General features: G+C 35.5%; 1 protein-coding gene across 2 annotated transcripts; it reads right to left on the minus strand.

The window, feature by feature from the left end:
- Positions 1 to 1,819: 1,819 nt before the first annotated feature.
- On the minus strand, positions 1,820 to 11,441 carry LOC121232065 (lysine-specific demethylase JMJ705). Of its 2 annotated transcripts, none has more exons than XM_041117438.1 (7): positions 10,203 to 11,441; positions 7,544 to 7,622; positions 7,162 to 7,229; positions 6,935 to 7,085; positions 5,534 to 6,219; positions 4,324 to 5,007; positions 1,820 to 4,228 (listed from the first exon to the last, which is right to left on the minus strand). In XM_041117438.1, exons 1-7 carry the CDS (start codon positions 11,080 to 11,082, stop codon positions 2,007 to 2,009), a joined length of 4,770 nt encoding a protein of 1,589 aa, XP_040973372.1. In that variant the 5' UTR covers positions 11,083 to 11,441; the 3' UTR covers positions 1,820 to 2,006. The 2 variants fall into 2 exon arrangements, with proteins under 2 accessions (XP_040973372.1, XP_040973373.1); XM_041117439.1 differs by lacking the exon at positions 10,203 to 11,441 and adding an exon at positions 8,604 to 8,641.
- Between the last annotated feature and the right edge of the window lie 1,057 nt (positions 11,442 to 12,498).

The following is a 12,498-nucleotide window of genomic DNA, read 5'->3' on the forward strand; positions in this document are numbered from 1 at the left end:
CTGAAATTTTTATGGTATAAATCTCATTGAGTTTAGTTTCAAACACAATAAGCGGGTCTTAATTTCAAATTCTATAGGCCAAGAAATAAATAAATTAGTGACTGTCACTCAAATGGACAGCCTTGATAAGAGTATGTGTGTAACTACAAAAACCTTAATTAATGTTTCATATTAGCACGATATGTTAAAAACCAAATATTCATATATATATATAAACATTAAGGAAGTAGAATGGAGAGGAGGAGGAGGAGGAGGAGGAAAAAATGATAGAAAAGTGGTTTTGCTAAGAAGTTGCTGTAAATAATGGATTTGCTAGTACATAAGAGAAGTTCAAATATATTGTTAATGTGCTAAGTGAGTGATGATTATAAAATGAATTAAAGTAGTCCTAATGAATTAAGGTGCTAATTGTGTTCATTTTTAATAGTTTTACTATTTTTGATTGAATATCGTGTTTTATTACGTGGATTTGAGATTATAAATGGGTAAATATGAATAATATGTGAAATGAATTGAATTGATTGACTTTTGAGCTTTAAAGGACTTGGATATTAAAAACTTGAAATATGGTAAGACATGTGAAATAGTATTCACATCGCGACGACAGAGGAACCATGTTGCAACGACATAAGTCAGTGTGTGACGTCATGACTAGATGTCGTGATGAGGAACCCCCGATGTCACCCCGAAATTTTGAGAATCTTTCACTTTAGTCCTTATTCCTCTTTATACTTTTTTTAAGGCTGCAATAAACCCATATAAGATTCGGAAATGATATTAAGGCATATCAAAAGCTTAAATTGATCAAATTTATTAAATAAGTATTCAGAACCAATTAAATTTGACTATCGTTGCTTCAGCAACAAATGTAGCATCCCGATATCTTGACCCAACGATCGAATCGGTATAAGGATGGATATAGGGGTGTTACACTAGGGGTTTGATATCCATACATTGCAAGTCAGCCACAAAACAAACTAAAGAGGCATGAATCAACACTTGTTCTTGAGGAACCAATACATACCTTAGCAATTTAAAGAATGCAAATTTAAACTTTAAAGATAACGTTGTTAGAAGAGTGAATCATGAATCTCAAACATAGACATTATTAAAAATATAAAACAAAGATAATAATATATAAGGCCTTGTCGTCGTGTCACCAATTAAATTTGTCAACTTTCAAATCAAACCTTTTCTTTTTAAAAGAGAATTACAAATTAAGATCGACTTGAGAGGTCCTATTATAGGAACCTAGTCAAATTAAATCTTCTATTATTAAATGGATCGATTTAGTTTTACTATTAAAAAGAATCAAATAAGACCAAATTAAAATGAAGTTAACATTTATGATTTGAGAAAAATATAACTTACCATTAATAAAGTTAATATTTTTGAAGTTTTTATCGCTTTGTAAATGAAATCTTTGTCTACATTTAAACAGCAATTAAAAAAATAATGAGATTTTGTATACAATAAATGTTAAATTTATGATAATTTACATTTATTTGATTTTTTTTAATAATATAAAGACTAAATTAATTCATTTAATAATAGAGACTAATTTAATCAAACCCCTACAATACAAAGGCTCTTAGGTACTTTAACCAAACTAATAACAATAGTATATGATCAAATTCAAAAACCTTGCATAATAATCTCAAACATGAAAACTCAAAACCAAAGCATCTGTCTCTGCCAGCTTTGCCAAAGTCTCATTCCTAATAATAATAATAATAATAAACCACAAGTAAATCAAATTGCAAATCAAGCCCTAAAATTAGAATGTAATAATTAAATCAGAAATGAAGGGGCAATAATCTGACTCAAGATCCAACCAATTGCTCTAATTTGAGAGTAAATGAATGGGGCTTAATGAAATCCCAAGACAGAACATAATTAACAGTTTCCTGAATGACAACAATGGTGAAATCCTAACCCTAGCCTACCATTCAATAACAGGTTCATTACAATGTTAAAATTACAGTTTTCCCTTCCTTCTAAATTTATCAGCTACCTTTCTTCCCAGAGTGCCCAGTTTTCCGTTTATGACGACTGAAATCCGACACAAAACGAAATGTCTGGCCACAGCCTTCCTCACCGCATACGTAAGGGCGAGCACCTGTGTGAACCCTGATATGTTCGGTTCGAGCCCATGCCCACTTGAATGTCATCTTACAGCCCTTCCATGGGCATTTAAGAGGTCGGTCATCTAAATGAACTCGACGATGCTGAACCAGATATTTGTGGGAGAAGAACTTCTTCCCGCACCCTTTGACTGGACAAATGTTCCTTTTGTGCAGGAGCAGAGCTTGTTTCGAGCCAAAACTCATTGAACAGCCTTCCATGTCACACTGATATTCCACTTCTTCGTCTCTTACTTTTGCAGAGTTTTGACCAGATAAGGTTTTCGAATTCAAAGCATTCTTCACTTTCTTCTTACCGGCTTGCTTCTTCTCTTTTGGTTTTGTTTCCGGCCGTTTCGGTGGCTTTCGGGTTCTTTTCCTTAGGCGTGTGCTCGGTCCACCTTCTTCTATCTCATCTTCATCAGATGATGAACTGCAGTGTCTGGCAGTTTGCTTAATTTTGGTGTTCCAATTCTGAGGAGTCTCTTGTTTCACTTGCTGAGAGATAACCTGTTCCGTTGACCGATGTTTCACTTGTTTTACATTCTGAGCAGTTTCTTGCTTCATTTGACATAGTGTCGGGCCTTTCTTTTTTCGGTTTCTAAGGCTCCTATTTGATTGATGAGAACCATCCAACGAATCATCTGAAATTGCATCTTCCCTCTCAAGAATTTCAGGTTGCTTACTTCTCGGAATCCTCCGAGGCTGCCTAAGAGAACTGTTGTCATCTGGAGAATCAGATGAAACTGCATCTTCCATCTCAATAAACTCAGTTAGCTGACTTCTATGAACCCTCCTCCTTTCAGTAAACTTGGCCGCTTTGCTGCTAAGAATCCTCTGATGCTGCTGTTGAGAATTATCCTCTACTGAATCATCCGAAAAGGCATCATCTCTTTCCATGCACTTCATTTGCTTACCTCTAGGAATCCTCCTAATCTGATACTGAGAATCATCGTCTGATGCATAATCTGACATTGCATCATCTCTCTCGAAAAACTTTGTTTGTTTGCCTTTACGCATTCTTCTATACTGCTTAAGGGAATCATCCGAGACAGCTGTGTTCCTCTTGGATGACTTGATTTGCTTGCCTCTTGGAATCCTCCGATGCAGCTTATGTGAAATTTCCTCTTGTTCATCATCAGATACACCATTTTCTCCATCCGAAAATTTGGCCTGCAAGCTTCTAGGAGTTCTCCTATACTGCTTAAGAGAACTTTCATTGAGTAAATCACCGGAAACTTCATCATCTTCTTCGATATATTTGTTATGCCTGCCTCTGAGATTGCTCCGTTGCTGCTGATGGGTAAAATCTTCTTCTGCATCCTCTGATTCTGCATTCTCTCTTTCAATAAATTTAGCCCTTCTATTTCTTGAGAGATTCCAGTGACGCAGAAGAGAATCATCCTCGAGCAAATCACATGAAACTGTCTCTTCTTTCTCGACCAGTCTAGGTTTCTTGCCTCTGAAAACTATCTGTTGCTGTCTAAGAGAACTACCATCCAATGAATCATCCAAAACTGCACCCTCTGACTCAACACGTTTCACTTTCTTGTTCAGTGTGATCTCTGCCCTCGATTTTCTCTTTCTATTAACCACCTTCATTGTTTCAGCTTTCAGAACATTTTCCGGTTTCCTCTCAACATTTTCATCTGAAATTGCCCGAGCATGGAAGCTTCTTTCTTGCTCTTGTTCCTCAGGATCCCTTTGAGCTAAAAAGGGATGAACCTGATTTGACATCCAAACTTTACCACACCATTTTCCCGCCACTACTTTTCTCGGCTTGCCTGACCTCCTCCCGTACACATTCAACTTTTTCGGAGAGCTATCAGAAGAATTTCGACCAAATGCACTGTATATAATCCAATTGTATGGCATCTGTTTACTGTACAACGTAGAACGGCTGAGATTGGCACTATAAAATAGGTTTATACCAAGCTTTACTGCCCAGTCCCCATTCCCAGGTATAGAATCCTCACTATCAAGAGCTGACTGGATCCGTTCTTTGTCATCCTTAGTAGCATCCCCGAATAAGATGTCATTCCAAGGATAATCAATTCCAAGTTCTTCAGCTACCAACTTTGCTTCTGCTTCTATTCTTGGATACTCTGCATTGTTTCATAGATAATATAGTTGTTAAAGATGGAAAAGAAAAGAACCTAAAACAGTTAATGTTTATTCATTTTCCCAGGCCAGAATGTACCTGGATGACAAAGGAGAAATACTTGCACTCCTCCGATTTGGCGAAGTTGCTGTTCTACTTCTACAGCATGCTCAAGACAGAAGACATGCATTCGAGAAGAATCTTCGTCTGTCCTTTGAACACATGGAATATCCACATTCTCCATTGGTAAGACAGCCATGCTAAACCTCATTTTCTCTATGCCATGAGCAGCTCGAGAGTAATTCGGATTAACATGTGATGATGTCATTGGATCTCTAAACTTATCCTCCAAACCATTGGATCTTCTTAAAATAAGATTATCAGTTTTAAACTCAAGATCAGGGTCAAATGTTTCAGGGCTCCCATTCTTGATGTCAAATGGAGATTCCTCCTCAGAATTGAGCCTTGATAATGAAGGATTACGACTTGTGTTCACCTCACTAGGAGAAAAACCGGAATCAGTATACTGAATTTTCCTTTCTGGTGAAACATTTGTGGGATTTGTCTCATCATGAAAGATGGTAGCATTTGGTTCAGGACGATCTTCTTCAGAATCAGATGAATTTCCATATGTTGAAGCCAATAGACCAAGAGCAGAACTCTCTCCCCGTTTTTCAGTATCTTCCAGCACCTGGGTGCTCTGATCTCCCATCCGAAACTTGGAGTCAACAGGCTGAACAGAGACATCATATAAAGAATTTGGAGCACTTTTATTCATTCTCCCTGTAATAGAAAGAAAAAAAAAAAAAGGGCTAATGATGTTTCCAGAGCAAATAAAATATTAATTCCAGAAGCTCGGATAAGAATCCTCATCTATAGATAAGCATATGATCGATCAAGATATCATACAGTATACATGGTTTAACTCAAACATGAAAGCTATCACATTCTATTCAGATGTAAGTATATGAGCAACTGTTCATTTCACTGGCCCCAAACAAAAGCCAATTGCCATGAGAGTATCATAAAACAGAAGCATCAATTCGAATTAACATATTTGAGTTATCATCCCTATCACTCGTTAAATATGACATCTTGTACGAAGCCAATGGCCTTCAGCCAAATTCGAAGATAGTCTACTTACCAGACTGCTTATATGCATCATAAAGACAAAGCTATTGTTCGTCAAGCACAAGTAAAACGTTAAACAAAACAATAAATATATATATGTAAAAATATATTTACTTCCACTAGCATGTAAATCACATGAAGGTCGGCTAATAAGAGAAAGTTTCCATATTTAACCTACTTGAACAAGGATTTTGCTCGGAAGTGATTGCATCCCCATGAGCAGCATTGAACCCATCATGGGTTACTCCAGAACCAACGGTCCAATCATTAAAAAAGCTACAATCAGCTGACATGAGGTATCTAGCCGCTTGATCGGTTGGCTGAAGAACAGCAACACAAGCAAAGCACAATATTCCGCATGTGACGCATGAAAACAGCCTCTGATCGGGCAATGCATCACCTAGAATGGCACTGTCTCTTTCCCTGATTGTGTTCGAAGTCTGCGATGGAAATCTACATGAATAATCATTTCCACTAAATGAAGAATCTTGGTTACCTTCATACATAGAAGCAAAATTTCCTTTCACTGAATAGAAACCTTTTATTCCCTTGATTTCTTCATTCCCACCTATGACGGTCTCATCAGAACCTACATCTTTTGATGATTTGATTATATCCTTGTATAAACTGAGTGACATCCTTGGGTTTATTCTTGATTGGCATCGTAAATCAGAACAAAGAGAAATGTCAGATGAACTTTTGGGAAGTAATACCACTGAAGATCCTTTTCCGAGAATATGAAGTAAGTTATTGTTCTGTATTAGATTCTGCACAAATAATTCTTTAACCAAGTTTTCTCCTTCGTTTTTTCTCTTATCCTTTAGTCGAGAACTCTTAGGTTTAGCACTGATGCTCATAGGTATCCTGCAAAGACAAACTTAACAAGAATAAGGAAAAGGTGCATAATATAAGTTATTGCTCTTTAATTTATTGTACTTCAAGCATCCTACAAGCAACTTTGGGTATAAAATTTGAGCTTTCCAATAGATATTCACAGATTTTTTTTCCCTTTACAATGTCCAGTCATTAACTTCAAAGCAACAAGAAATAAAAACTAAAGGGATATGTTTCTTAGACTCTTCAGAATTCTAATGCTAAGTTACTCAGACTTGAGTGTATTGGATATGGGTATCGTTTGATTTTGCCAAGTTTCTCCATGTATTTGGAGGATGTCATATCCCCATATCCATATATTGGACACAGATTCTTCAAGAAAAGTGAGTATGAGCAGCATAGTTAAATCTAATGTACCAACGTTGACCACATATATGACATAATGGCATGACATTGTGACTGTCTACGTATTGCTAGGAAAAACTAGCAAAAAGTCAAAGATACCTATCTCTGGCATTCGAGACCAAGTAAAAGCAACAAAGGAGCAGGAAAAAACATTGAAAAAAGGCAACAAATCCCGGTCACAACTAACGGCAAGAAATGAGTAATTACTCGATTAAATTTCATATGCATATTCAAATGAGTTGCGCTAACATTCACAGTAAGAGCAGCAAACTACAAGAGTTCCAGCCACATTTGATAGAGAAGGAAGATACTGCTTTTTTACCAGACACATGAGTCATACCTTGAACATAATTCAAGTGCAAGATCGTAAAGTAACTGGAAATGAGAGACCATCGGAGGGTAATTGATTGAAGCTCTTCGAATAGCAGCATCTCTGGCCACTCTCAACCATTCCGGAGTTGCAATATTAGCCGCCTCGCCAAAGTTAAAACCTAATGGCAAAAAACATATGGATGAAATTAGCGCCCTCCTAAAATCATAACTAATAGTAATTGGAAGGAATCTCACCATGACTGAACCCTGAATGATAAGCTCTCGGGAAAGTGACAACAAATTCCCCAGCATTTTGCACTAACCTGATTTCAGAATACTGTTAATGTCAGAAAGTGATAGATAACCATTCCTCACGATGACACTATGATAATAAATAGAAGTTTAAAGAATTTCAAAGAAACTTCTCAATATATCATCTTTGCTAAAAAAAGGAGAAATGGATGGGCCATAAGTTTAATTAAAAGAACCAAAAATAGTATTAAAATACTTATAGCACAAAAGAAAAATGAAAAGCAAGACAAGAAATGTGCAATGTAAAAGATCATAAGTGGTAATTTAGGATTTTTATTGAACCTAAGATCACTCGAGAGTGCAAAAGAATATGAGGTAAACTTACCTGCAGCATGGTATACCGGCATGAAGAAATACTTCAGGAGACATCACTGTGGTCTTCTCACCGAGTGTAGAAAAGGTAACTAATACATGAAAAATCAGAGTAAAATGAATTGAAATATTTGGAAAAAGATACAATATCAACACCATCACTTAAATATGAGAGATCCAATTGCTTTTCTAGTTAAACCAGAACATCACAAAGAAATTTCATGGAATAAAATTAAATTTATCCAAAATGGCAATTCAAAAACCATTGATACACTAGAAAGTCAATTAGTACCATTCTAATCATAAGCCACACTACATTAAAGGATATAAAAGGATAAGAATAATACGAAATACTTGCATAAGCACAATCTACATTAAATATAAGAAAAAAATTTCATGGATGATATTGATGAGTCAAGCGATCTAGAAACCTAAAATCCTAAAACCCAACACTTAAATTAACAGAAATTGAAGAGTAAATGTTGACTCGTGGTTATACATAACATAACACAATGAAAATTATACCATAGAATGTAGATTCAATCTAACAAAAACAGTATACATGTGTAACAGCATAGCCTCACTAAACACAGCTAACCGATAACTAAAGCCCCTTAAAAGGCCCCATTGACACCATTCAGGAAGAAGTCAAACACGAGCACCTAGTCTATCAAGTTAATTCTTCCATCGCTCAAACCAGTCAATCTCACCGATGTTATCCATATGGCTAATAGTTACATATGCAGAGTCAACACAGTATTTCACAAGCAAAGAAACAGAGGAAACACAATTAATAGTTTACTAAACTCACCAAGAGATTTAACTCCCCTCCATTGACACACGACGCTAACCGATAACTAAAACCCCTTAAAAGGCTCCATTGACACCGTTGAACAAGAAGTCAAATTCAAGCACCTAGTCTCTAAAGTCAATTCTTCCTTTGCTCAAACTAGTCAATCTCAACAATGTTATCCTACATGGGCTACAACTTAAATATGCAGAGTCAACAAAGTATTTCACATATAGTTAGCAAAGAAACAAAGGAAACACGATTACTAGTTCACAGAACTCACCAAGAGGATTGAACTCTCCTCCAATTGACACACAATGCTAACTGATATCAAAAACCCCCTTAAAAGGCTCCTTTGACACTGTTCAACAATAAGTCAAATTTGAGCATCCAGTCTATTGAGTTAATTCTTCCTTTTCTCAAACTAGTCAATCTCATCAAAGCATCCTATATAAGCAGCTACGACCAAATGCAAAGTCAACAGAAAGTATTTCCCATTCAGTTAGGGAAGAAACAGAGGAAACACAATTAGCAGTTCACTAAACTCACCGAGAAGATTGAACTCCCCTCCATTAACACACAACGCAAAGCCATAATAAAACCCCTTAAAAAGCCCCATTGACACCGCTCAACATGAAGTCAAATTTGAGCACTTAGTCTATAAGGTCAAATTCTTCCCTCACTCAAACTAGTCAATCTCACCAATGTCATCCTACATGGGCTACAACTTACATATGCAGAGTCAACACAAAGTATTTCACATATAGTTAGCAAAGAAACAAAAGAAAACTAGTTCACAAAACTCACCAAGAGGATTGAACTCCCCTCCAATTGACACACAGCGCTAACAGATAGTTAAAACCCTTAAAAACCTCCATTGAGACTGCTCAACAAGAAGTCAAATCTGAGCACCTAGTCTATTAAGTTAAGTCTTCCTTTGCTCAAACTAGTCAATCTCATCAACATATCCCAGACAAGCTACTACTTCCGTATGCATAGTCAACAGAAAGAATTTCCCATTTAGTTAGTGAAGAAACAGGGGAAACACAATTAACAGTTCACTGAACTCACCAAGATGATTGAACTCCCCTCCATTGACACAACACTAATCCATAATTAAAACCCCTTAAAAATCTCCATTGACACTTCTCAACAAGAAGTCAAATTGGAGCACATAGTCTACTAGGTTAATTCTTCCATTGGTCAAACTAGTCAATCACACCAAAATGCCAAATTATCCTACATGGACTACTTACACATGCAGAGTCAACACAGTATTTCACACATAACTAGCAGAGAAACAGAGGAAACACAATTAATAGTTCACCAAACTCACCAAGAGGATTGAACTCCCCTCCATTGACACAAAATGCTAACCGATAATTAAAACCCCTTAAAAGGTGCCATGGACACCATTCAAGAATAAGTCAAATTCAAGCACCTAGTGGTCCTAGTCTACTAAGTTTTTCCTTTGCTCAAACTGGTCAATCACACCAATGGGTTAATCCTATATGGGTTACTACTTACATATACAGAGCCAACACCAAGTGTTTCACACGCAGCTAGTGAAGAAACAGAGAAAACACGATTAATAATTCACTAAACTCGCCAAGAGGACTGAACTCCCCTCCATTGACACATAGTGCTAACAAATAATTAAAACCTCTTATAGGCGCCATTGACACCATTCAAGAAGAAGTCAATTTCAAGCACCAGCTGGTCCTAGTCTTTTAAGGTTTTGATTTGCTCAAACAAGTCGATCACACCAATGGGTTAATCTTAAATGAAGTATTACTTACACATGCAGAGTCCATACAAAATATTTCACATATAGCTAGCTAAAAAACAGAGGAAACACAATCAATAGTTCACTATAACTCACCAAGAGGATTGAACTCTCCTCCATAGCCATCAAGCCTGACGACCTCCTCAAAAGCAACCGCAGCGTCCCTCGGCACACCATACCAAGTCTTCCCTGCACCCATATGCAAATAATTCAAGCTATGCAAGTCATGATCCTCAACATGCCAAGCGAACCAACTGAACAACATTGCAATGTACACCATAGGGGAAGTAACCCCCGGAATCTCCTCCTTCATGAACCTTAACAATGACCCTTTAGCCCTCGAAACAGCTCTCATATTCCAAGGTGTTTCTCCTACTGTAGCCCCTTCCCCTGCTTCCCTCCCTCCTCCACTACTCTTCTTTGGGTTCAATGGCACAAAAGCTGAACCAGGCATGTCATTAGCATACTCAACCATGGCAGGTTTATCAACCGTTGCTTTCCAAAAAAGGGTTTCAACTTCTAAAGCTGAAAGGGTACCCTTCTTGCTGTATTTTTTCAAGTAATTCCTTTCGAAACTTTTGGCTTTAGCTTCGAATTCTTGGAAAGTATAGTACTCCCCACTTTGCCATACCGGTTTCTGAACAGGTCGGGGCTTTCTGGGGCAAAACCCGATCTGTTGTTGACGAGTAGTGAATGTGGGTGTTGGCTTCAAATCGGAGCTTGCATTAGCTTCAGCACGAGCCAAAAGGGAACGATTGAGGTTCCCAATTGCTGTCTTTTTAGAAGCAGGTGGTACTGGCGGTATGATTTTGCAGATTCCATACTGGGAAGCCTCTTTTTCGATCTTGAAAATGTATGCAATTGGATCTTGAAACTCTGCTAAAGTAGGCCTGTACTCTGGAGCTAAAGGCATGGATTTCAGCCATGAAAACGCTTCTTGACTTTGCTCCAATGAATGGTGACTTGAACAAGCCATGAACAAAAATTGTGGGTAAGGTTTGGGTAATCATTGAAAAAGGTTCATATTGTAAAAAGAGCTCAGAAAAAAAAACAAAAAAAGTTTTGAAGATTCTTCTAAGCTTCCATTTTCTTTATTTTTATACTCTGAAATTTGGGTTTTCTTTGCTTTTCTTTTCCTCTGCTTTTTTTTTTTCTCTTTAGCAAATTACAGAGTAAAAGAGTGAAAAATATTAAAATGTTTATTTTATGAATAACAGAGGAAGGGGCAGAGACAAACTATGGGGGAATTGGATGGGTTTTATTCTGGGTTTGGAAGAAAGTTATGAAAATGACAGCCATTTTTATTTTATTTACTTTCCTACCACTGTCTCTTTTATTTTATTTTATTATTCCGGATAATCTAACAATAAATTTTGGGGGGCTGTGTGAGCTGATTAAACTTTCCATTAATAGGTAGATTATGTGAAAGAAATTATATTTTAGGCTTCTATGTCAAAAAATAATAATAATAATAAATCTTTTAATTAAATTTATTTTTTATTAATTAAATAATCAATTAAGTCCCTTCGTTAATGGTTTCTGTCATTGATCACACTAATTGTTAAAATTTATTAAAATAAATTGACATACCAATTAAATAATAACACAAGATAACTTCTATAATATTTTTTCATAAAAAATGATTAAAAAATCTTAAAGAATTATTAAAAATCAAAAATATAAAAAAATATTAAATATTAAAAAAATGCTAAAATAAATATAAACTTATAAAAATATAAAATATTATAATAATATAGAGGTGAATTTACGGGGCTAGTTCTAAAATAGAAATTTTATTATTTTTACCCTTTAAATTTTTAAAAATTTTAAATTAATAAAAATAAAATTATACATTAACCCTTTAAAAATGATAAATTTTTTATTTAATTCTTTAAAAATTGTAAATATATAGAAAATTTAATTTTGCCCCTAAATTTTTTTCCTGGCTTTGCCCATAAATAATATAATAATCTTTAATAGATTATATTTTTTATAAAATTAATAAAATATGCTTAAAATATTTAAAATTTTATAAAAACATATTAAAAATTCTATAAAAAATAAAAATATTTAAAATGATATAAACTTATAAAAATTATTAAAAAAATCATAAAAATTTGAACTGGACCAGATCAGTCGGTTGGACCAGTTAGACCAAAATCGACAAGAGTATCAATTCGAAAAAAAAAGACATTAGATCGTTAACTTGAGAACCGGATGGTTGAACTGATTTTTTATTTTTTAATATTTTATTTAATTGAACTAGACGAACTAGTCGAACTAGAAAATTGACGACCTGATCGGTGGTCTCTAAAAACCCGGGACAGAATATTTTGACATATGCTATAGTTGGATAATGAAATTTTGGTTTGATAAAAAATATTAAAATAAT

The sequence above is a fragment of the Gossypium hirsutum genome, chromosome A07 (genome assembly GCF_007990345.1).
Source record: "Gossypium hirsutum isolate 1008001.06 chromosome A07, Gossypium_hirsutum_v2.1, whole genome shotgun sequence".
Lineage (NCBI taxonomy): Eukaryota > Viridiplantae > Streptophyta > Magnoliopsida > Malvales > Malvaceae > Gossypium > Gossypium hirsutum.

Excerpts from the sequence above, each read along its gene's own strand:
- LOC121232065 (XM_041117438.1), bottom strand. The coding sequence starts at position 11,082 with ATGGCTTGTTCAAGTCACCATTCATTGGAGCAAAGTCAAGAAGCGTTT. Across the intron at positions 7,230-7,543 it reads GCCGGTATACCATGCTGCAG|GTTAGTGCAAAATGCTGGGG; the intron begins GTAAGTTTACCT and ends TTCTGAAATCAG. Across the intron at positions 6,220-6,934 it reads GCACTTGAATTATGTTCAAG|GATACCTATGAGCATCAGTG; the intron begins GTATGACTCATG and ends TTGTCTTTGCAG.